A 27,289-nucleotide genomic window follows, 5' to 3' on the forward strand; every position below is an offset into this window, starting at 1 on the left:
AACCATACTGGTTTTGATCTAATTTTTTTACATACAATTTGGTGAAAGGTTAAGTGCCTGTTTTGCCTAGAAAAATAAAATAAATCTGATGCAGAGTTTAAACATGGCTAAACACCTGCTACACAAAACCTTCAAACAGAGGGTATGATAAGACAAATGCAATACAAGTATCTCCTGCTAGGCTGTGCAAAAGTAGAGCTGGGGCAAGTGCTCAAAGAAAAAGCACTTCTGCACTTCTGCCAGTTGGTACATTCAAACACCATTGTTCCCTTAACAAGGGCTGATGGTTCTTTAAGGCCTGGAGACCTATATAAGGCCTATATAGTTCTCAGTTCCTCTGAGGAAGCAGTTATATATTAATCCCAAAGAGCTGAATGACAGGAATACAAGACTAGGACAATATTTTCTAGTGGATGGAACAGGCCAGAGGACACTATGCCATTTAGCATTTGCCTTTGCAGCTTTGTGTTGCTGGCATAGCAACAAGTCCATCCTGGCTTGGGAAGGAGTTTAGGTGCTTCACACATGCTCTCCAGAATTTCTGTACCAACTTTAATTATGCTCTAGTGCAATAAACTGCAATGCAGAAGACATATGTTCCACAGGAGATTGTAACACACTCTGGCCCATGTCCTAGGGTCTACCAAATAAAGCCACCTACCACTAAGCTGCAGAGTTCATGCTAACATCTCACAAGATTAAAAACAGAAGAAAAACACGGGAAGATATTGCAGTAGATGAATAATGACCCAGAATTGCATTAGCAGCAAAAACACTTCAGAAAAATGCTGGATTCTTTCTAGACAGTGCTGGAGAAAGCAGGGCCACTATCTCTCACATGGGATGGCAAAATGACAGCAGTGGAGCAACCTCCCATCACTCTGCTTTCATACAATGAGGCTATATATATGCACTTTTTTTTTTTTTCCCCCCAGGAAGGTGTACAATGTAAGACACATGAGACATATTGATGTGTTTCTGGACAAGTGTAATAACCCATCCTTTTTCCTCATGCCTCAGTGCAACAAAGTTGTATAAGTCATCAGCTAATTTAGCCTTTAGGTATCAGACTGTCATTAGAGACTGGCACATTCATCAAGCTAGAATGCTATGTAGGCAAGAGTTCTTCACCATCACTAGTTAAAAATCTAACAGGTTTCCTCTTAGCACTGAATAATGACCATACAGAAAACCTTTGAAGTGGTGACAGAAATATGGGCCTTCCCAGAGCAAAAAATATGACTCGTTTAGAACTACTAAGCCAGGATATTTGCTATTGGAGGGGAACAAGCCCAATGAAATAAATCAGGTGATACTAAGTACCCATGTCAGAATAAACTCTGGATATTATATCCAATGAGCTGTACAGGCAGAATGAACTGCCTGTTCATCAGCCAGAAATGTTTGTGCAAGGCAACTGGACTATTACCTCCACTAGGATGAGCCATACTTCAAGCATATTCAACTTCTGAATCCCAGAGCACAATGCTACCCTGATAACATTTTCATCTGGTTACAAATTTCAATGTACTGTTCCTATATACTCTTTCCACTCACTACTTCCATGTAGCTATTCAAAGGAAAAATACACTGGCATTTTTGAAAACTTACACAAATGAACATTTCTAAAGAGGTCCTTTTTTATTTAAACAGTTCTTAATTTATTTTAAAGCTAAAGCACATGGAAAAAAAGTTCTGGGATACAGTATCTGAACTCTGCAAAGTGCTGGAGTTCAATAATTGCCTATCTAGGCTTTTGCAACAAGTGCATATGTGTGTGTGTGTATACAAAGATACACCATGTTGAATGTTTATCTAAATGAACAAGAATTTTCTCAAAATGGGAGAAGAGTCAGGTACTGAGCAAACCGAACTGTTCTGGATGGATAACTGAAATTTTCTCTGAAATGTGAGTTCTGTTACTCTTCCTACACTTTCCCAAATTGCTAGCTACCTTTATCCTTCACCTCCAAAAAGCTGTCCATGGAATGTTCATATTCCATGATAGGGCTAATGGCATTTCAGTTGTCAGTGAATTGTTTTATTTGCCATCCTATTTTCTTACAGAATTAGATGAAACCAAAAGGAAATGTTTCCAGTGAAATTGAATTAGTTGCACAGCCCAACAATCCTAAAGTCTTTATTCACATATACAGTAGTTCATCAGCTCTAAAGCTCTTGGCTTTATTATGCACTTGTCAGAATAAATGATAATGCCAAGAGCCTGGCAGGATAATGAACAACTGCCATGATAAATGGATCATCACACAAAGCTCTCTGAAATACAAAGATGATGACAAGAGCAACATTTAGAGCTACACCTACAGTTTGTCTTTTTCCATTTCCCCCCCCATGTGTTGTGTAGTTTTCTTCTACCTCAGATTTACTTGGCTAGAACAGAGGTGTGGAACATGAAACAAATTGTGGCTAAATTCTCTAGATATGTAAAGTACAACTCTGCTGCAATCAATGTGTAATTGTACAATCATGCCAGATGTATTGTTAATATAGTCACTTATTTCAGTTATTAAATTTGCCCTCTGTTGAACATCTGTTATCACATTCTCCTCCTGTTGCTTCACACACCATATAAAACTAAAGGCAGATTATTGCTAGTGCAGATTGTTGCTTTACTATGCCAACATCAAAAATAATTCCAATTTCAATTCCTAAATACATTAATCTAATACCACCTTCAAGTTAACGAAAGCAGAAAAACCAAGGAAGAGAGGGTTTAATTGAACTCAGCTTCTTTGACTGCACAAAGATCCAGAAGTGATCCAGTGCAGACCACAACTTGGAAACCATCACTTAGATAAAAAGCCCTTTTTATGTAAATAGCACGAGGAGCAGACAAGGCTACTCAGTTCAGGCAGCATCACACACACTTTCAACAATATACATTCCCTAGGGTACAAAGATGCACAATATGAAAAACACTCAGGAGGTTTAACATCCTATTTAGTTTGACTTTTTCCCCTCACCATAAGTTACATTTACTGTTTCTACATTAGTTACAGCATAAATGCAGCACTGGGATCTAGAGGCAATTGTAAGAGTTGGGGGGCAATGGGGAAAAAGAAAAATCACATTTGTATCTGCACGTACATTTCAGGTTGGGGTAGAGCTGTAGGAAAAAGATGAAGGGACAACCTAAAGACTAGCACAAAAAAATCCCCACTGAAATGGGCTATTTCCTGCCTCCTCCCCCATAAGTTTGTATGCTATATACTAACAGGATTTCTAGTATTCACATGTGAAGCAAACTATGTAAGACACATCTATACCATCTAACGGTTCAGTATTGCCCCCTCTGACCCCCATCAGCTTTTTTGAGGTCCCAAACTGTATGAGATTACATTGAAAGAAAAGAGATTCAGGTCAGCAATCCTGAACACAAAAGCTATACTTGCAGTACAGGTAATAGTGAGAAAAGCAATTGGCCATGAATTCTCAGTGAAAGAAAAGCAATTAGATTTTACAAAAAAGGAAACAGTTAAAAATAAGTTTCTGTAAAAGGATAGCACAGACACCATTTCTGTCACTTCAGTACCATAGAAGTGATGCACACCATCAGAACCTCTCTTCAAAACTAGAATAGCCACTTTAATTCCAAGGTAGCCAAGAAATAAATTTGGCCTTTTCAACTGTGGTTGTACATAGAAGAGGTTATTAAAAAGTACCTGAAGAAGCAGAAAACAATTTTGAAGTAACTGGATCTACAGTTTAAGTCCGCTCTTCAAGCTTAGAAAGTAGTGAGGACAGGAGAAAAAAGGACAAGGGAAAGAAGGAAGAATGATCAAGACACTCAATAAAATTAAAACATTTTTTAAAAACTTAGGGCTAGCACTGGCAGAAACCATCTCATCCATAGCTGCCTCTTCGTCCCCAGGGAAGGTGACAAAGCAGAAATGACAGAAATTACCAAAAAAAGCTGCACTTACTTTAAGCAGTGTAATTCAGGGCTTTGTGATTATCAGGGAACAAACAAGGAGCACCTAACAACAAGCCTTAAAAATGCCATGTGAGGCTCAGCTTTGAAACAGTCGAGTCTGGAATTCAACCAACCCTCATAGGTTTTTGTGTGCCAACAAAATATACCTTCAACAGGGCCTGTTTTCAGAGAACAAGTGTCATGGCAAACAGAAAAGGATTCCCAAATTGTTACTCATCTCAAAATTCACAAGAGCATGGAAAGTAATTTTAGGAAGTGACTGTGCTGAAAAATGACAGCAGGGGATGTCTGAACTGAGTAGAGCTGAAAAACTGCTCCACAGTGCAGGACTGTAGTTTTTGGGGGTTGTACTGGACAGTTACAAAGATGTCAAAGATGCTAGAAAGCCTTTCTGCACAGAAGAAATTAAATCATGAGCAGTTAACTTTGCTTTGCCCAAATTACTCTGTTGACATTTGTATAAAGTCCTCAGATTATTTTCTTTTGCAGTTAACTTCTAGACTAATGACTACCCACACATAATACTAGTCTTAAACTTATGCCACAGCTTTCAGAGATTAATAACGAATATTATATATTACATGTCCATCTCAGCATTGAAACACTACCAAAACTGCTGGGAGTAAGATTGCCATTTTTTTTCAGTTGCCTGGTAGGGCAAATCCTTCTTTTACAGACACCATTGGGTCTGTATCTGTGCACAAATAATAATACAGCTTTGATTTTAATGCCTTCTCCTAAAGACACACCGGCATTCAAGTAACCTACTAGCACAGAAGAGGCAGGATTGCCTTCCTGGAGAAAGAAATCCTGGCAGCACACAGTTTCTCAGGTGTGAAAGAGTAGGCATATAACCTGTATCAAACTGAGAATTTCCACATCATTTAGATTTAGCTCTCATTCCAATCTGACTTGGAAGATAACTGAAGTTCCCTGTGGAGTTTGTAGCCTCTGTTTTAGTTTTTCAAGATTCAAATTCACTTTAGAATTTAAGTTCTATTCTATTAAAAATGGGAAAATATAATTTCAACAGCCACATTCCCTAGCATATCAACTGTGATAGTCTATTACTGGCACAACCTTGAATAAAACGAAGTGAAAATTTGAGGTGCCTTTAACAAGTGTTTAACCTTCTCCTGTTCCTCTCCCTCCTCATGTTTCAGGAAATAGTGCTCACTTCATAGCACTGCTAAAGGAATACAACACAATTCAGTATTATTTCCTTTCTAACTTGCTTAGCCGCATGTGAATCACACAACCAGTGCTTAGCCTGGACTGCTCAGCATTACAGGAGTCTCTCCTAACACAATGCACACACATGGATGTTCAGTTTCAACAAACAGATGCTGTAGGACTTCTAGTTGTGAACAGTCTCACATTTTAGGGTGGAAACACAGAATAAATTCCTGCATGCCTGACATCTGAGCAAGAGCCAGATAGACAAAAAACAAACCTCATCCTGCAGCCTCCCTGGGGAAATTTTTGTTCATTTTAATACTTGTTCAGTCAGCTGTCCCTGTGAATGACAAGGTTTTATCTCTAACGTGAATGGCTTCGAAGGCTACTTGCATTATCCATTCTTCAGCAGCTGCTGCTGAAACCACAGGGTTGCAAACTTATAATTAAATCCAGCTGCCGCTACTGTGACTTCAGTTATATCGAAGTGAGCAGCAATGCCTCATGGTTGCTGGCAAGATTCTGTCTCCATTTCTAGACAATGTAATTAACTCTTTTGCCCCTTTTAGATGAAATAAACATCAGCACTGAAGAATGCTCTTAAATGACTGTAAAATAGTATTTATAGAGAGGCATTCTCTTGCAGTCATTACACCTGAGAAAACAAATTTCTAGGTGGATGATGGATAGCAACAAACAGCTATTTCCTTAAAGCACTGAGAGGACACCCAAGGAGACAAGGCACAGGATGGAGAAGTTTCCTGTAGAAAGGAGGTATGGCAGGATACATATTAACAGATCTAATCTTGAGCCTTAAAACACAGTCTCTGAAATAAAGCAAATATCAAGATCCAACTTGAGAGAAATGCAGGCAAGAAAGGAACAACAAGCCTTCTTTTGATGCTAAGATCATTTCTTAAAGGCCATTTTCCATGTCTTAAATAAGACCTAGAAAAATAATCCTAACAGCATTGCTACATATGCACACTTCTAGAAGAATACTTTCTTCTTTTATAGTCAAAATCTGGCCATATCCATGTGTCAATAAAGTGTTTAGATTAGCAAAAATAATTAGCTGCCTAAATATTACTTCCTTAGTAATAGTCCTTGGAAGTGCCGCTCAAGAAGGTTCCATTTCCTCACTCTGGTAAGAAATTTTGCAATGACAATGCCTCAAAAACATTTCATTGGAGTAAAAGCAATCAGCAACAACATGCTAGACTAATGCCACTGAAGTAGAAAGCAAGAGTCAACTGAGCTTTGTTTGAGAAGTTTTCTTACAATTTGCACCTCTTTAGAAACACACAACAGTCCAATCACTTCTGAGGACAGGTGAGAAAGCACAAGAGAAAACAAGCGCCTGAACTCTGACTCAAGAAGGTTAGAAGGGAGAGTTATCTGTTGAGAATGGGATGCATTGCAACCATCTCAAAATTCACTCTGCAAACCTCCAAAAATACAACAATATAGATTAAGGAGTCTGCTGGATATGCTGCCAAATTGGGCAGTTTGTAAGTACCCCTGTATAAAAAAAAATTTAGAGTCTAGGGTTTTAAGCAATTGGGCTATTTAAACTCACCTGTATTCCCCAACCTGCTTGACCATGATCAAGCTCAGATACTCCCACACTGCAGTAGGACAGTTGGATACCTAAAAACTTGCCAATGGTCACATAGATAGCAGCAGGAGTAATGAAATAGAATCCAGATGTTTCTAAAGACTCAAGGTCTGCTCACTCACCTTTTGATGCTGGGGAAGCATGTGGGGTGGGAATGTACCTGCAAGTATCTCTGTACACTGTTCATCTTTGCTATGGTTTCCTCCCACGTTTCCCACACCAGCATCAAATAAATGCCAGCAGCTAGAAAACAAGTACTTTTCCACTATTGTTCACTTTTACTTTTTGCAGCAAGTACAAAGTAAAACAGCCTTTTGTACCAAAGACAATGAGGGTGAATTTGCTCTGAAGTGGTTGTTCTTGGGTTCATTTACTTGTGACATATTTGTTTGGTATTTCACTGCCTGCCTACCTGTCGCTTTGCACCAAGGGCTGCAGAGCCCAGGCAGTCCAGAGCATTCCAGCAAGATGGGCTGATTATTATCTCCTGTCATACCTAGGTGAGAGCCAGGCATGACTTAGTGTTTTACCCTTCCCGTTTTAAAAGTGACAAAGCTCTTATTCCTCCTGGCTTTTTAGTGGGTACTTTAAAAGGCTTTTTAGTTGTACTGGCTCATATCTCACTGATGCTGAAAGGTGTTTGTGTAAACTACACTAGCAAAGACTTGCTGTGTGCCAGGAGGGAAGTGAATGCAGGGGGAATGAATGACAAAGGAATAAAAATGGAAAGTTGGAGGAGGAAGCTATGCTTTCAGGTTTTTTTTAATCCTTCACAGGATTTTGCTTGCAACTGGAATTAATTTCTGAATTGACTGTTATCCATCATGAGAACAGACAATGTCATTTTACCTTAACTATAACTTTTTTCTGGAAAGGTTATCAATAGCTTGGACCCTCTGCAGTGTTCTGTGCACTACATTTGTCTTTTGCCAGTCTCTGCACAGAACATTCAACTGGTTCCTCCAGGGTTTCTAATCACCTCCAGCTTTGTGACATTTTATATTTAGGTCCAATGCTCCATTTGTATTAATTCATGATTATGTCTAAAATTTATTATTCAAACCACAATCTGTTTCAAGTATCAAGATACCAATGGGTTGCCATCAATGCACAGAATGCAAAAGACAAGACCAGAAAAAATCATATTGCCATGAGACCAAACCCAGAGGGCATTATTCAATGACAGCAGATGACTGTTTTCATAGACCTACATGCAGGGGTTGATACTTTACATTAGAAGCAGATTTAAAAAAAAAAAATGCAACCAAAACAGAACACATTTTTTTCCCCCCTTTTAAAACATTTTAAAAGTCTTATGTGAGATTTATATGCTATTTCAAGGTTTGGGGGGAAATCAACCAGCTCATATTTATTTCTCAGATTTTTCAAGGCAATGAAGTCACTGAAGTGCTGAAGGTCTCCAATTATCCAGCGAGACCAGAATCTTCTAAAAGGTTACATCAGAAAATTTTACCACAGCTAAAGTTTCATTGAAGTTCATAAACTAATTATGGACTGAAAGAGCAAGACACCAGTGTTTTTCCCTTTTTCCTACAAGTAAGGCAGGATGAGATCGATTTGCTCTAAGTAGTGCAGGACATCAGAGAAAAAAACAATCAATTCAGTTCCCTAACTATAAATAACTGCTCTGATTAATACACTAATTTTAAACACCTAATGTCTGTCAGCATACTTTCACTTGCAAATGCTTTTGATTAGCCACATAAAATTGCCTAAAGCATTTGGTTTATATAAAATCCTTTAAAGCTCAATTTTCATCCAAATTTGCCCCTGAAAAAACATGAATTAAAACAGTAGAGGAAAAAAAAAGCAACCAAACAAAAATCATCCACCACTTCCACCCACAAGAAGTGGGAGAGGATACTAGAGTACTTGCCTAAATAAATTGTACATATTTAATGCCACTTCCAAGTTAATAAAAATGAACAAATGTCAAGCTCTTATGACAGTCCAAGGGAAGAGCTGGCCTTGTGCCTGAACTTCTCTACTGTTCTCCTGTGAACTCTCTGCTTTGCCAGAATTGAATATCCCCATGCCACTATTTCACTTTATTCCTGACCTGATGCTCTTCCCAATTATGCAAGTATTGTCTTTTCAAGAATTACACAAGCCACTGGTTTGAATGGACATGAGATCTGAAATGTTTTTGATGTACAAGAACTGCATGATTTCTTCATTCGTAACTTCTTCTCTACTTTTTGCCCTGAACAGCATTATCTTAGTTGCCTCGGTGATTATGTGCTCTGAGCTTCTGTGCCACCAAGCTTTAGAGTTGTCAAGCTTTTATATTGCTTCTGGAAGGGGCCAAACTGGATTTGTAGGTCTTGTGAGGCTTCACAACCCCCACCTGAGGCAGAAACAGGGAGTGCTGTGGCAGCAGCTTCCAAGGTCACCAAGAAGCAGATTGTGTGAGAATCATCAGAAGGAACACAGCTGTGACAGCAGGACACCAATCTAGCCCTGACAACTCCAAGCTGACACAGGCTGATGATACACTGAGGATTACACTGAGAAATACAAAGGCTGCATTTGGTACAAACTCCCCTGATGCCAGTCTGCTATAGACAATATCAAGGAAGGTGAAGAGATGCAGACTAAGAGGACTAACACAGCAGTAACAGCAGTACCTTCCTATGAAATAAGATAGTGAGGGGCAATTTAAAGAGGTCATTCTTATTTTTGGACTGAGCAGATTTCAAGATCTCCTTTTGGGTTGGCTTGCTTGCCTGCAGAACCAGCCTACAGGAGGTCAGCATACAGCTTGCTGTGCTATTCAGAGACACATCTAGCAGTTTCAGCAAGAGCAGAGTTGTCCAGTCAACTGCAATAGGACTTTAAACCCAAAACCAGCTAAAATAAGTTTTAAAAGGGGGATTTTGCAAATGCACAGCAGGCAGCAGAACACTCTTAACACTGTATAAAAATCACCTGAAACAGCCTTTGAAACTGCTTTAAAGAAATTGTGAAATCTTCAATGATGGAAAGAATTACAGCAGAGAGATAAATACTTACTGGATTCTTTGATTGCTTCATCTAAATCAAGAGCTTCTGCATTTGTAATAAGACCAATTTATATTAAGGTAGTTTAATACCTTGACTGCCTGCTATTCCATTGAATTAAATCAATTTACTTTAGAACTGGCTGAGATATCAGCAGTGACTATGTCCTTAACACAGCCATCAAGCATTGGTTGTTGGTCACAACCAGCCTGCCATATAAGAAACAAAGACCATAAAGCACCATCATATGAGGTTGTTTCATTCTGCTCTGAGACTCACATACAATAAACAGAGAAAGAGCCCGAATCTACTCAACTTCTGATGTGATAAAACACATCAACACACCTTGTTAACTGTGTTTGTTGTTTAAAACACACACTTTCAAATGTCACTACTTGAAAGGATATTGGATTAGAGATTACATGCAACTGAACTAGAGCAACCTGGATATAAGTTAGCTTTGTGCCATCCTCTTCCACTCTCTCTATGGGCTAAAGCAGAATTAACAAGTATTTTCTTCTAGTTTTCCTATTTTCATATTAAAAATTGTCTCTTGTAAAACTGCGTAGGTGGGACTCAGACAAAAAATGGAAAGAAAATGCCAGGGCCCCAGGCAACAGAGAGGGCCTTGCTATAAGCAGCACTGAGTAAGCAGGTTAAGAACTAGCCTAGCCTCACAAACACCTAAACATTATCCCCTTCCATTGGGAAATGAAGATCTGTGAAAACAGATCTACAGGAGTTTTAAGCTTGTAAGTTCCTTAAAATAGCAAATGGCAAATAATAAGAACTTGTAGCACTGTTCCATGGATGTATGGCCGCCCTGTAAGGCTTGTCTAGGTCTTGAGTCAAAGAAAAAGTGTCTCTACAAGAGACCAGGATGGCAGACAGGACATCAGTCAGAAGTTTTATCTAATAACTCTTTTGCAGAAAGAAAGATTTCCTAAGGGAAAATGGAAGAAAATAATTTTCCACAGTGAATGAGAATATTTTTAGTTGCAAGAAGATACATCAGACTTCATGTCATTTTAATCAGCATGGTTATTTAAAAAAAAAAAAAAAAAGACACAAAGCATCTTTGTTTTAAGTAGTTCTGTAGTTTAAATTCTGATCTACCTGAACTAGGAGGTGCTCACTTTTTTCTTTTTTTGCTAGAATCTTTACATAGCTCAATATCTTGATAGTGTGTGACCAGAGTTAAGGATGAGATTGACAGCTAGTCAATGAACTGATGAATATCTATCTCATAAGCATTTCATTTTAGCTGCCCTTGCACTGTGCATTTTGCCTTTATATAAACACATTCCAATGCTATTATCTTACACTTAATTACTTAGGTCTCAAAGCACTTTACAAAGGAATGAGCTATCATTATCAACATTTCATATACAAAGAAACTGAGGCACAGTGGTATAATTTGCTAGAAGTTATTGAACTTGTATCCAAGGTGAGTGGCAGGTGAAAAATAAAGCTCTGCTCTCAAATATAAGGTGAGCACTGTATCCAGCAGTGCACACTACCTCTTCAAATGTGGTAAATGCTGCCCAAGCACATGATCTTTAGTAACCTACATCAGACAGCGTAAAATTTAAAATTCCACCTACATTACAGCAAGCATTACAGTGCCAAATTTGAATACATTGACACAATCTGCTAAACACTGGAATATTGTGTTCAGCTTTCTTCAAATGATTAAGCTATGCCAACAAACATCATGTTATTGCAAGATGACTTTCCTGACAAGTCTGTCCTGGTCACTCACCACCTACTTTTAAACATCTTTCAAGAACACCCATCTTCTCAGAGATACTCAATAGTGACTCCTCTTTCTTAATTATTACAGTAGCCTGTTGCAAGACCTTTGAAATACTGGGATTTTGCTTCAGTCATAAAGCCTGAACAGTTTTCACTCTTACTTTAAGTACTAAAAATATTAGGAGGTACTTGATAAAACCAGCAATAACTTGATGCTTGACAACAAAATATTTAAGTCAAAATTAACCCCTCATTTTGCATTGAGCACATGAGGAACAAATAGTTACCCTTGTCTGTAGAATTTTGAATGCTTTCATTAGCTGCATGGCCAAGTCCCAGTGCTGAGTTGAACAAGCTAAATGAAATTAATTTACTTCCGTGTCCAGCTCAGGTGGCTAGCAGGACTTGAACAAGATAACCAGGACAACTAGTGAATAACAACGAAACCAGCACTGCAGCGGATTTAATTATTGGCACTGGGTTTCACTGTTTCTCTTTATTAGAAGCCTTCCCCCCCTTTCACTGGGCTCAAGAGAAATGGGAATCTCAACCTCCAAATAAGTTAAAAAAATAGAAAGAAATACAGCTTGCAAGTTTACATTGTAATTGATATAAGTCTGTTATTACAAGACAAATTGCAGCAGACAAAGAAAGAGACAGCTCAATCTGTTACTGAATCCTTGTAATGGCTATATGAAGAGCTCAACCATTTCACTCATAAATCTTTCTTCTAAGTTTGTATTGCTGCTTGTGTGGGGAAAATAATGAAACTATGGAGAGAAGTATACAAGAGATGCAGTAATGCATTTCTAGTCACAATTACATAAAGTTTGCTGCAGGAATCATAACCCTTTCAGCACCTAATCAGAAATAATGTCATGTTACAGGCTGCTAAAATACCACATGGCATCTTTAAAAAGTCATTAAATGCCATCATGCCAATAGTGAATCATCATCTCTACTGCAGATTGCTATGATGCACTGGGCTGTCATAAGTCATTCTTGACGATCTGTCAAACTTTCTGCAGGAGAGACCAGGACAAAGCATGGAGCTCCTCCATTTCCAGAAGGCTGACCTGCTTACCAACTTAATGGCAAATATAAATACAACAAACAGAAAAGCCAGATTAGAAGATTCTCGAGATGTAAATTTCCTTTTTTTAGAATAGCTGATTTAAATACTATCCTTATAATAGTTTCTTGTCTATTGTTTGTAGATAATAGTGCCCAGCAGGAAGATCACGAGTCACTTCACACAGGAAACTTCAGAATTAGCTGACAACACTGAATGTCAGAAACAGAAAGAAGATAAGCAAAGAGGTCGGAGAGGGAAGGACATCAAAAGGGATCCATGCAACAATTTTGCTCAGATGAGCAGAAGTACAGCTATGAAATGGCCATGGTCCCTTCTCTGTCCAGAAACTGGCAGAAAGCAACACCACCAAAACAAAGAAACCAAGATCACAACCAAGGATGCCTGACAGGCAGCTTTCTGCCAGTAGCTTGTGGTCTCGTACCCAGTTAGAGCCCCCCTTCCCACATAAAGCCCCTGGCAGAGCTACCTGAACACTCCTGGCCAAGACACAATCCAGGAATGTATTCCAGAGGGACAGAGAATTGTGCTTCTGTACCAAAGATTATACTATGATATGTGAAGCTGTCAAAGGGGACAATCTTTGCCACTAATATTTTATAGCACGTGTTGCAAAAACAAATTGTGGTTTTCCTGGCACTCATCTGTTCCACTGAATCTTCAAAGCAAAAGATGCTGGTAGGAGAGACTCCTTTTCCTTTGCATTAAGTGCTGGAAGGAAAAACAGTGTATTTTGCAGTAAGGTTGCACAAGAAAGTAGGGAGGAAGGGACAGACTAGACTTAATGATAATTTAAAACCGTATCACCACTAAGTAATGCAGTTACATTAATTCAGGCTACTTTAAAAAAGCAATATACCAGCATTAGCCAGAAAAGCAGAGGTTATAGCTGCCTGTTCCACATCACATTTTAGTTTTGCTTGCAACAAAAATGATACAAACCTCAAAAGCATCTGTCTGGAGACACCTGCAACAGTTAAGAGGCCTTACACTCTAAATTACCTTGCTTTTGTTAGGCTGGTGACTTGTCCATAATGTTCTTTCTGAAAGGAGGTTTCTCCCTTTAGAATTTAATTTATAAACTCACTCCTGCCAGGCTGTGATAGCAGCTACTGTATAAACCTGAAAACGATGACTACAGAAGTTCCATTCAGACCTTTGGAATCAATAGAAAGCAGACAAACCACCAAGATTCCACCAGATGCAAACAGCAAGGGCTGCAGGATACCTTGCTTTGTTTTTGCAGTGTCTGCAGTCACCTGTGAAATAGAGACTACATGATCTCATTTCAGCTTGGAAATCTGACCAAATGCTGCACCCATATAATCTGCCTGTTGGAAATGCCTTGGTCTGTGGGCATTTCCAAGTGACAGAAGGAGATGAAAAACCAGCAAAGACAGTTCAGAATTTGCTGTCTTGTATTGCATTTGGTAAAAGCTTGTTGTTCAGGCTCCTTAGAGATCCTGATCCTGCTTCCCTTGAAGAAGCAGCTCTACTGCAAATCAATAACAAAACCTGCCTTTCTCTGAACAAAACACAATATGCCACAGTTGAAAAGGAAATAATTATTAGTCTAATACAAAAGAAATCCTTTAGTCCCAATCACAGCCTACTCTGCAGGACTTTCCCCCCCCCCTTTAAGAAGCCAAATGGATGCAGTTCTGTAACGTGGGGAGCTTTACACGGTATGTGATGGTCTTCACAAATTACAAGACAATCCTTTGTAGGTTTATCAGACTTTGAACCAGCATATCAGGGAAAAAGATTCCCATTGAGAGTGGGTTATAGTTTAAGTCATGTAGAATTTAGTCTATAATAGGCTAGAACACAGTTATTAAAATGAAAGATTGCTGCATAAATTATTTCAACATCATGAATTAGCAGTGGTCTGTAAAATCAGCCTCCTTACTTTCAAATGCACCAAAAGAAAAACCATTAATAAATACGTTTGTTTTACCTGCTGCATTCATTACCTATTGCAACCTGTTTTGACTCAATTTACTCACACAAGGGTAAAGCAACACTAAGAAATGTAATGAGAGTGCCACAAGAGCATGCAAGTTCAGAAGCAATAGCAAGATACTTCACTGGACACCACTACTGGTATTCAATGCTATTATTCATTACAGAAATTCATCTGCTATCAACCAAAATAATTCATCTTGCTTTGTTAAAATTCAACACCAAAAAAGGCCAGTTTTGGAAGAAAATGAGCAAATAACCAGTTGGAGTGCAGCAAAGGCAACCTTTTAAGTCAATGTTAATAAAATATTAATATTTTAACAAATATTGTTAAATGTGCATTTTACCCAAACACCAGTAGCATTTGAGACAATTTACACTTGACTCACCATACTGGCAGCGAGGACCCTGAAATCCTGCAGGACACTGGCACACCTGGGATCCTGCTTCAGAACATTTCCCTCCATTGAAGCAAGTGCCAACAGTGCACAGCACTAGTACACACAAACAGAATAAAACAGGGGTGGGGGTTTTGTTGGTTTTGTGCCAAGGAACCTCCAGAATTGCCTCTTCCCATCACAGTCCTGCTGTAACAGGAATTTCCCAATAAGAAATACAGTTTTTTATTTAAGTGGAAGGGTTAGGCTGCAACAGAACTTATGTGTCCAACTACCATGTCAATATGAAGAGTTTTAACTTGAATAAAAATAAGAGTAAGATACAGTTTAAGTTCACACTGCTTCAGAGGCAGAAGACAGTTTCTCAGGACTCAAAGTACCTGAATATAGAATGAAAGGAGAGATGAATTGCTAGAGGAAAAAAACCAGCAATGGCTGTGGAACACTGGTGTACTAGAAGATGTTATATATTATCTCCAAGGAGATTACAATACTTCCTTTCCTCCAACACGGAACATTATTTACAGCAAGTTAAAGTTTGCAAAGAGTATCAAATATAAAAGAAAATTCAAGCACTTTGGTGCCTTAAGGAATTCAAAGCAACCTGCACTGCTCTTAAAGGAAGAGAATTATTTTATATTGGTACTGGTGCTCAAATACATTCAATTCCTTTACTCCAGAGATTAAAATGCAGATTGTAAACATATCTTTGACTTCTTACAACAAAAGAGATGCACACTAAATATGTAGATTGAAGCTGAAACTAACAGGAATACCTCTCGGGCTTGCTTTTGTTTTTTAAACACAAAGAGACAATCAAAGGCAAGCTCTTTGAATGCAGCCCTCAAGTTGGTGTAAAGATTACAAAAAATACATAGGAACAGATGCTACTTCCCATAAAGAAAATAAAATTACTGACAAAACAGTAACAAAACTAAATAAACATCGAGGACATTGCTATCTTCTACCCATGTCTTGTTAACAGTGGCTAAAGAACTTCCTTATAATTTGAAATTAAATTTCATCTTTTAGGAAAACATCCAATCATGATTCCAAATTACTGATAGGAACACCTCATCAGGTGGAGAACTGTAAGGTAGAAACACAATTACTTCAGTGGCAACTGCAGCAGTGAAAAAGCCAAACCAGTCAGACTGTCCAACAAACAAATGCCTCACAGCAAATTCCTTTGCATAATTTGGGTAACAGCAATAAATTTTGTTGGCCTGTCAAAGCCAGGCTGGCACAAAAATGCTGCAACAACTACAGTCAGAAATTCAGTTTCCCCTGTTTACAATAAAATTCAAGATATTTGGTACTTTCACATAGGACAGCTTTTGTATTTGTAAAACAAGTTTTTGGCCCCTTCAATAGATTATCTCTTTATAACTAGAAATCTTATAAACAGCAAGAAACAAAATGCAGCTTTCTAGGATTAAGTATCAGTAGGAAAGCAAGGCCTAGGGATCATATCTTCCTTGGTTTGTCAGTTCTGCCATCAACTTACAGTGCAAACAACCAGGCTCAGTGTCATGTTGGACCCATCCAGGGCAGCACTTATAGACAGTCTGACGCTCCAGTCTGTACGCCTGCTTGTAAACTGTGTAGTACCCAGACCTTTGGAGAGAGAAATTTGAGAACAATCACAACTTCTATTCCACTCATTCACATCTCATCAGTAACAAACTACTCACACATCATACATATCTACGTTTTTTTCAGGCGCTATTGGTAGCTCTTAGAAAAATTAAGAATATACAACAAAATGCATCCTGATGAACATCCAATAGCTCTAATACACTATGTGCACCTATTCTCTGATTAATTTGTATTCAGGCTAGTCCAAAGGTGAGAAATTTTAGTTTGCAATTAATTTTGGTGTTAGCTATTGGGGAGTCACATCTGCCATCGATTCTAAGCATATGATAGAAATAGAAAGAATTTTGTTTTTTCAAAGTATATGATGCAACAGCTGGACTGTACCTGAAACAGGATGAGACAGGAATATTTTGTGATCAAAGCTAACGACAGTCATGAAGTTCACGAGACACCCGAAACACAGAAAAAAGTTCCATTTTCCCTCAGTAATAACAGACTTATCCTCAGCAGAACAAGATATATCCACAACCAAGTCAGACGTATTTCAGATTAAATAGTTTACAACTTCTCTCCCCAAAACAAATTTAAATAATTTGCACTACATTCAGTAGCAGAGTTCATTTACGACAACAGAGAATCTATTACCTTCTCTCATAACCCACACACCACCTCCTCCCTGTGCAACCTTGTTTCCACATCTTCACCATACGACTGAAGGCTTGAACACAGGGCTGTTGGTGTCCGACCAGTGCCAGCTCAAACACTGGGCAGACATTTGGCCTTGGGGGAAAGAAAAAAGGATATACTTTATTATTCCTAGCACAAAATTTACAAGTCCAGAAAGATATACATAAAATTATACTATTAACTTCTATATATAACAGTTTGCAACAGATTTTGTATTACTGTGTAAAAATACTGCAGTCCTATGACATTTTCCCCCTTGAACTGATCAAAGAGCTCTCGCAAAAATACAGTACCCATAAACACCTGACAAATCATGATCTGATGGATTTGAAATGACAAATGGTGCAGAGATGTTAATGGAGCCAAGTTTTCCTTAAGTATTGGTTGCAGAAGTCATGAGCACAAACACATTCCTGATGGTAATTTTTACATAAACATCCCAGCTACCAAGACATGATTGTACTTTGTTCCCAGAAAACGAGAGCTCAAGTGCTGGAGCAGGATTTGACTGGCACCTTGGCAGACTCTGCCGTCTCTCTAACACCAGCCTACAGTAAAACCTTTTCCAGTGAAGCCCCGTCTGATAGAGCACAGTGCCTCATAAGCTGAGGAGCAGATCATGGAATCACTAACCTTGGAAAATGCCTCTTTCAACCCGACGCCACCAGACCCACTAAACTACATCCCGAAGTGTCGGGCCTACACATTTTTTAACACCTCCAGGGATGATGATTCCACCACTTACTTGCCTGGCAGCCTCTTCCATTGCTTGACCACTCTTCCAATATAGAAATTCTTCCTAATATCCCATCTGAACCTCCCCTGCCACAAGCTCAGGCCATTTCCTCTGGTCCTGTCATGACTTCTTGGGAGAAGCATCCAACACCCACCTTCCTGCAGCCTCCTTTCACATCGCTGTGGAGCACAAGGAGGTCTCCCCTCAGCCTCCTCCAAACTAAACACTCCAGTTCCCTCAGCTGCTCCTCACTTGACTTGTCCTCTAGACCCTTCCCCAGCCTTGTTGCTCTCCTCTGGACACACTCCAGCCCCTCTGTGTCCTTCCTGCAGTGAACCCAGAACTCACACAGCACTCGAGGTGCAGCCCCACCAGTGCTGAGCACAGGGACAGGTCACTTCCCTGCTCCTGCTGGCCACGCTGCTCCTGAGGCCAGGATGTCCTTGGCCATTTCAGCCACCTGGGCACACTGCTGGCCTGTGTTCAGTGGGCTGAGGTGAGGGAGCCAGAGGGGCTCTTCCCACACCAAGACAGCCCCTCCTGGGTCTTGTACACACAACAGGCCTGATTTCGGCAGGTGTGTCCGGGTGGGAATCAAAGACTTGACAGCTCTAGGCACCGACTTCCACAGTCCCCAGACACCCAACAGCCAGCCTCTACACATACAGAATGAAAACACTGCCTTAGAAAACAACACATAAACTGACCAAAACATACAACACAATTCAGGGTCCAGAAAAGTCACTGGAATAATTGATTCAAGGACAGGTAACATTTATCTAAACTACTGCTGTGGAAAACGTACATTCTGTAAGAGCCCCCCTTTGCCATCAGGCTCCTCAGAGAAGCACGTGTAATTTCTAAGAGGAAGTATCCTTGTTCTCTGCTGATTATTCCTAAAATAACTAGACCAAAATAAAAGCGTTGCTTTGTAGGGTGATATGCAATCTTCAACCTGCCACCTAGGCCGAGCTACAAAAATAGCAGGATTTCAGGACGTTTGGAGGCACAAAAACAAGGTCACATGTTTATGGTTTGGCAGAAATTCTGCCAGCCTTACTCAGATTTCACTGCTCTGGTGTAAGTTAGAAAAAGCTGCATGCCAAAAAATAGCTGCATAAAATCTGCAGGGTCCAACTAAAGACAGGGCATAGTGGGGAGGGAGGGGAAGGTAGGGGAGTTGCTGTCTTTTAAGACAAGAGCCTACTTATCAGAAATGAAATTAATTCAGTGATTATTTTTACTAGTTTACAGATTGTTGACATAATAATTCAAGCATCAGTTTCCCAAGTCAGCCTGCTTTAGCTGGCTTTAAGCCTCAATGACTAAAACACAGGGGGGGAAATAGGGTCATTGCACACCCACTCTGGTAAGTGATAAATAGCACTCAGCAGTTGTGTTATACTGACTAGCAGACAAGTCCTTCCCCAAATTTCAGTTTGAGACACCTCTTCAGGATAGAGAGAAACAAAGAGGAAGGCAGTCACACACTCATTTCCTCTGACAATCAACTGAGGTAGGAACATAAGCCTGATCTAGAAAACAGAAGGGGGTTTTGCATTAACAAGATAGATACCTGTTCGCTAAGACAGATTCCTGTTCTCACTCAACAGCTGCCTGGAAGTTAAAGTCATCATCAGTTACACTGGATATTGTTAATATCTCATCAAGATTTATAGTGCTTTTATCTCAGAGGCCCAAAATACTTTACAGCTCCCTACTGTATCTGAAGACCACACAAGGTAGCCTTTCTAATGAAAAAGTACATCCTTCATCTGCAGGTCTTTAGGTAGTTGACAAACATCATTAAATTAAGTTTGTGCACAACAGGAAAATACTGTGTGATCATTTTTACCTTGCCTGCCTTGATCCATTCCACAATATTCCCAGTACTGTGCAGAAGGCTGAGTATTCCACAGGCCATGCAAAGCACACCCAGAATGGGAAATCCAGCCCAGTCTCCCAAAGGCACAGCAGCTCCCCAGCTAAGGGGAATACTGGGGACATGCACCTCAGGCTAAAGAGGACCTCCACCCAACAAGGACACTCCAGTAGAAAAAGAGATCAGCTTTTTAAACAAACCAACCACCCTCCCAAGAATTCCAGGTAACCTACATAAAGGAAGTTATGAAAAGAAAGTCCACAACTGTAGGCTCTGGTTGTCTTCCTTCACTGTGGAAAGAGTAAAAACTACATCAAGAAAACCTTGAATGTTGAAAGCTAGAATGTCTATTTCTCCCCATCTTTGGAGGAACTGCTCATCTCCATCATCCTAAACCACAATTTCAGTGGATATCCCTTCCATATTGCTCCATGCTCTTCTTCGTCCACTGCAGAGTCAACTTCATATATTGCTCCCTGTTTCCCATTCCTAGAGTTTGCCCCAGCTCCAGCTGCCAACACCAGGAAGCAATACAGAAGACAGCAGCATAGCTTCCAATTGCCTTGAACTGCCCCAGAAACCACCCTACCTCCACATTCCCATGTCATCTCCATTACTTAGCAATCCTTCCCACATGTGTCAGCTACCCCTTCCTCTCAAATTACCTTGCCATTTAACATATTTAGTTGAAGCTCAGAGCAATTGTTCCCAAGCCATTCTTAGTGCAAAGTCTGTTGCTTGTTTCACATCCAAAGGAGGTCTGTGTATGCCCAAAATCTTGCCTGCTTTTTTTTTTCCATTACGTCAGTTGGTCTAATAAAACCCTCGCCTTACTTAGCAACCATGCCTCACTTAGCAGGCTTTTTAAAATTACTCTCCCTCCAGTGAATAGAACATCATGTACTGATAATTCATGCATATCTCCTTTTATTAGAATTGCCTAAAACTTTCCAGATAAAGGTACATTCACATGCATTGCTCTTCCACAAATAAAAGAGAGGATCTGACAATTGTTGTAATGACACACCAAGCCCATCCTATAAATTCTTACTCATGTGATATTTCCATGTTTCCAGGAATAGCTGTATTGACTTCTATGATATGGTTAATAGGAATAAATGGCACTCACAGAACAAAATGAGCCAGCAGCATAAGGTCAGATTTATTCAAAGTAAGCCATTCTTCCTAGATGCCCTTGGATTAAAGGCAGGTGTCAAAACCTCTGCTGCACTGTCATTAAATCGCAGCAATTGCATAACATGTAATCCTCTGCTGGCAAAGATGGGAAACCAAACATGTCCTCTCCACCAATTAGCCATCTTCACACCTCCCCACGCATGCAGCCAACACATTGGTTTTTAAGCTACCTGACTCACTGCTCTTTGCTATGTTACCTATAAACTCCAAAACAGTTCCTTGAACAAGATTACAGCCATCAAAAGCAGTTTTGTATCCTGGCATTCCATTAACTAGAGGCCATCTCAGACTAACCTGAAACCTCAAGTGTTTTAATGGTATATTTAGAAGAGGAGAGCTGCATTTTTACTCCCGTGCCCTATGCATTGAGAAAATATTTCTTAATGGGATTTTAAGTGTTAAAACAAGCAAAACACACAAATGCATATTATGTTCTATGACTTGGCTGATCTATCAGTCCCTTAAAACCTTTTTATACTGATGCTCTCTGTTAGCCAAGACTAACATGAAGGCTATTATTAGCTTGTCAGCCTGACTCGGGCAAGCCAGAAAGCTCTCTTTTAATATTTGCATTAAGAGACTGCCCCTTAAACAAAGACACCCTACGTGCTTCCAGCTCAAGACTTAAGACTCTAATGAACAGATAATTAGACTAACATGAAGGGAGAGCAGCCTTGACTAATCATATAGCTGTGACGCCTGTGAACCACTGCACCACAGGAAAAGTTCAGAGAAAATTAAAAGCATCTCCAGGTGGGATCTAATTCATTCCTGTGAGTAGAATTTAAAAAGAAGTCTGTATCTTCATACAAAAATAGTCAAAAAAGCACCCATGGAAGTGTATTAAATACGAAAATGTCAAACATGGCTCAGGATGCCTCACTGAATGCTCACCCCTTTTCTTATTCTCCTCCTTAGCCATTTGCTGTCCACTCCTGGAAGCAGTGCACAAGCTCAATGTACTCTGGTCTCCCCCACTCACCATCTCACAGCATTTGCACCTACAGACAGAATCCTTGAAGTCCTCAGTGGCAATTGGGGTCATTCGTCCTGAGCTGCTATTCTAAGTCTTCCACCTCAAGCTGTCACCACCACCAGCATCACCTCAATCGACCTCCCCTGAGGAGTGACTGAAGCCTTCCCACAACTCATGGCAGAAACAGCATGTCTGCAATCTCCTGATGAGGTTCTCTGCAGTTTCATCCTTGCTCACGACTCTGCAGGTGTGAGAAGGCTACCAGTGCAGCTACCTCCTTTACACACACACTTCCAAGCACAAATAATTTCATACAGCAACAGATGAAATACACACAGTTTTCAGGTAACAAAGACAGTTACAGGTGCAGGGACCTGCTCATGGGAGCTGAGAGGCAGCTTTCTGCACACAATCCTGGCATGTGTGGTCTAAAACAAACAAACAAAAAAAGGCAGAAGTGAGGAGATGGGAAGACAACTGAAAACATAAGAGCTAGAAAAGGAACAGCTCCACCTGCAAAAGGTGCATCATATCTCTGTGACAGGGATATTTTCTTATTCTGTCTAGCATGATCCTAACACCTGGCTCTTTGAATGACAATTAAAATAAGTCTCTTATTGAATCAATCCACTTTTTTACAGCTCAAATCAAGAAGCTGAAGGTAGTCAGATTTAATAGCAGTGAGAGAGCAAACACATCAAGATATCCCCAAAGGTTTCTTTCAATAGTGCAAGCTTTAAATCAAAATATTAATGAATACAAAGAAAAGAATGATTTGGCTGCCTGATTTTAGGTCTTTCTACAGAGACAAAGTGAATGACACCACCTTCCACACTAAGCCAGAAGGCTGTTAACATCTTCCTAAAAATGAGATGTTGTAGCCTGCATTGCCTCAGCTGAACAATTTGCAGCCTGAACATTGATCTTCCCATGAAAGAGTCAACAGTGGCAACCTGTCATAAGAAGCAACTTCCTAGGATTCTGTATTTTCAAAACACTAATTGGTCACTGCTCCTTCCTTTTATGCTGTTATTAAAACTTCAGAAAAAGCATAGACTAAATATATGCTTTTCCAAATTCAGTTTGAAAAGATCAAATAAGAATTTTCCTTAAGGAAACCAAGATTACAGTTTGGGCTAAATTCTCCACTGCTTTGATGACAACTACTGGTTTTGCTCTAGAGATACACTGACGTGGACCAGAAAATAGTTGTTGATGACTAGAGTGGCTTTGGCTAGAAGCTACTTAGGCCAAAAAAATTGTCTGAATCTCTTCACACCTCCAACCACCCAAGTAAAACATCGCCAGCTTTTGAGAAGAGACATTTAGTCAAGCATATTGACCCCATTCAGAAATCTGCAGCATTCTAGAGGAGAAAAGATCAGCAACATGATGTTGTATGTAAACAGGATTTTGATTAAAATTTTGTCATAAATAACATCTTAACTGGAAAGATGAGAAAAGCAAATTTCATCTGAACATAAGAAAAACAAAGTCAAAGGAGGAAAAAGGCCACAAAAACAAAAGGTCCAAAGATGTAGTTATATTTATACAGAAATAAAGATATAAATTTTGTGTTTCTCTATATATGGCTTAAAAGAAAAATTCACAAAAGCTGGAATGACAGAAAAGGCTTTTCTTCCTTTTTAAACTAACAAGCTCCCTTCTACTCTTAATCTATTTTAAGGCTCATTTCCCCACATTTCCCAGATAAAATTAATCAGTACTACCAGAGACAATTAGGACATCCTGCTCCCTTGACCACTAATCAATCCCTGCTCTCTACTGATTCTGTATCAATATTTGTGATGTTTAAAAGCCCTCTGGGATATAGATTGTAAGCATCAAGCTCATTTAGATTAGGTCTCATTATCACTACTGTTCTCTGGATCTGTGGATGAAGGTTCAGCACAGAAGACTCTCCTAACCCCACAGGTTACTAATGCACTGCTGTGTCTTATTCACATCCTCTCCCTGATTAGATGGAGCAGCTAAATAACATGAGAGTTCTTTCAGTCTTTGTGCACTGCATCTAGATTAAAAGCAAATCAATACGAGATGATTAATTACACACTCAGCTATTATAACAACAATAAGATTTTTAGTTCCTACTGCTATCAAAGTGCAGCGTCTGTCATTTAGCTTCTATTTAAATAACCTCCTCCCTCCCCCAAGGCAGAATAGTCTATTTTGGTTAGCAAGAAAAGCAGAAAAACATGCACATCCAAATCATTTAACTATGATTTGTCAAGTCACCTTTCTAGCATCTTAAATCAAGGAGCAATTCCCTGTTCTTTCAAACAGTATCGCAAAAGCCCCACTCCCCAGCAACACCGTTTTGAAGTTTCTTCTACTGGCTGACGCCTGCAGGACCAGGTAAAGCATGAAGTACAGACCCATAGGATGGCAAATAAGAGTATCACCACATCAGCATGCAAGTCTGAGAGCCCCCACATACTCAACTGCATTCATGTCCAGGGAAGCATGCATATGTCTTGTATCTACTGTATCCAAACAAGTTTGTCATCCCAGCATATGGTTATTTTGGAATTACTCTTATTGTAAACTAAAAAAAAATAAATTGACCAACTAAGTAATAGTACAATAATTACAAATACCTGATATTAGGATCTTCTTAAATCCTTTATAATCTCATTAGATGCCTTCTTCTCAACTCCACAGATGTCTACACTGAGGTTATTTTTAAACAAGTGACTTAAAGAGCAGCATCCAGGGGAGTGTTAGCATCACTGCCAGTGACCAGGCCTGCCAGTCCTCACACAACACCAAGTCCTTCTAGCATGCAGATTGCTTTACAATGTATACACCTCTGTCCCAAGGATCCAACTCTAATGTAATCAGAAAAATTTGGAAGGAGGCTAAGAAATAGTTTGCATGTACTCATTAAGACAAAGCAAATAATTGTCAAGAATTCAGACAAAACCAAACAGTAAAAAAAAAAAATAAAATAAGTGAATTATAAAAACAAAGCAGCAGTCATCTCTAGATGAAATTTCATATTGACTACACCCATCTCACTTATCATTCCACTGCAGAAGAGAGAATAATCAAAGTCACCCCACTGAATCTGCCAGGTACACACATCTGAGCTTCTTTTGGCAAGAAGGCACAGGAAGGCACATTGCTGGAATACCAAAATCACTGAAAAATGTAACACCACTTGCGTCATAAGGAGAGAAAGCTCATTCTTGTTTACAGCAAGTACCACACTGCTTGACAGTGAAACTAGCTCAAAGGTAGTGAAATCCTCAGTTTAAGTTTGGCAACCAGTATTTAGGAATAGTTCCCTGCTTTTCAGATAGATGTCAAACTGTAACAGTTTGGAGCCAACCCCCCTTTTTTTTGAAAGCTTATTCTGAAGTAACACATAATATATGCAAGAAAACTTAAGTTCTTACATGCTAATTTTTGAAGTGTTAAAATATTCCAAGTAATTTATTCCCCTATAAATCCTCACCTAAATACTTTATGAATTCTAGCCACAAAAACCCCCACACAAACACTGCAACAAACAAGCATGCATTAGTGGATTAGTGTTCTCCAGCAGTAAACTGGAAAAAAATAAACAAGCATTTGTATCTTTCAGAATAGGAACTAATATTGAGGTTTTAAATAACCCAAGGGTTTCTGGTGCTCTAAAAAAAAGAAAAAGATGGGCAGAAGTTGTCTCATGAAGAACACAATTAAAAATAGTTGCATGAGCATCCTTTTTCACACCTGATGAAGTGTCTGTCAGGCAGGGACAGTGCTACTAATCCCAAATAGAAGGATGGCACTTGCAGAGTACTGTGCGGTTGAGGAATACAGGAATATTCTCACCTGAAAAAATTAGGCCCAAATTGATACTTTTTTTGTTAGTAAATGATACAAAGTAACTTTCAAAGCTTTCTCAAGCAGTGCCTCAGATATTATGATATACTTTCAAAACTGAATTAATTTGTATACATAAAAACAGTCTGGGCATTGTGCTGTCTACTAAGCAAAGATGTGCACCATGTTCTGCCCTAACTTTCAAAGGGAAGGCAGTGCACTGTTTCTACTAAAAAATATAAAATGTCAGTATTCCAACTTCAGGAACATTCCTCTTTTCACACACAGAAGATCAAATTTCCATCCATAGGTCAAAGACACAGAAATACAACTCAGCTGTGTATGCATTATATCTGGAAGCACACATCTTCTTATGCAAAAGGCAAAAAAGAATCTCAAGTTTATCCCCAGAACAATTAATTACTAGTTTGAAACCAAGACCAGCATGGAATCCAAAGCTAAAACCAAGACTACACATGTTCAGTACACAATTTTAAAATGCTTTGATTTTACAGTAATGAAAGGAAATTTCTTTCTCCTCAGAAGTAAATTAAAAGCACTAGATATTAGAGAAAATGTAAGCAATAACAGGCTTGAATTTCAGAAGGAGGAAATCTATTAACTGTGTTCAAAGAGAGAAGGTATTTAATTGGTGAATAACATGGGTCTGCAATATGGTCTGTTAACTCTCTGAGAGCCAAAGCATTGCTTCCATCAAAGGAGGTTCTGCTGGGGAGTCAGCCAAAGAGCACATTTTGCATTAGCAGATAATCTTACCCCTCCTCACCAGGAGGATTCTTCAAATTTATTAAAAATGCTCCATGTTCTCTGCCATGTCTAGCTCATGGCATGCTTAGAAGTATGATAAATAAGCAGCAACAGATACAAACAATGCAGAAGAAAGAAGAAATTAAAATCAGGCAGTTTTCCTAGAATTCAGAAACACTGCAAACAGACAGCACATGCACATAATAAATGCACAAATAGCTAAACTATATCAACATTTCATAATGCAGCACAGTTAAACCTAAAGAAATGCTGACAACCTCTCTCCTCTTAGGGTCCATTTTGAAGAGCAATGCAAGAAGACTAACTTACAAACCCAAATCCCATTACAAGCAAAGGGGAGCAGGGACTTACCTACCTTCAACTGGCAGACTGGAGAGTCCCACAGTGTATATAAGCTATTGCAATTAAGGCTGGCAAATTTCTTAACCTCATGTATGCACATTGTATGATATCTCTGACAGAAAACCAGATTTTTAACACTGGAAAATATTTTAGTCAATCATGAGATCAAATTCATCTTGGATAAAAACAGCATCTTCAGGCTATCACATTTTATAACCATGTATTTTCATAGTCTTATGGCTACTTCAGCCTTGATGTCATGTTTTTCTTAA

General features: G+C 39.2%; 1 protein-coding gene across 1 annotated transcript in view; it reads right to left on the bottom strand.

The window, feature by feature from the left end:
- The window catches only part of LOC104396990 (multiple epidermal growth factor-like domains protein 6), a 174,015-nt gene extending 155,985 nt beyond the window's left edge, over nt 1-18,030 (bottom strand). The window contains 4 exon segments of the mRNA XM_010006906.1: nt 14,970-15,074; nt 16,486-16,595; nt 17,223-17,357; nt 18,014-18,030. Coding sequence (XP_010005208.1) covers nt 14,970-15,074; nt 16,486-16,595; nt 17,223-17,357; nt 18,014-18,030 — 367 coding nt within the window.
- Nucleotides 18,031-27,289: the final 9,259 nt, after the last annotated feature.

This window comes from Chaetura pelagica, unplaced genomic scaffold (genome assembly GCF_000747805.2).
Source record: "Chaetura pelagica isolate M959 unplaced genomic scaffold, ChaPel_1.0 scaffold341, whole genome shotgun sequence".
Taxonomy (NCBI): domain Eukaryota; kingdom Metazoa; phylum Chordata; class Aves; order Apodiformes; family Apodidae; genus Chaetura; species Chaetura pelagica.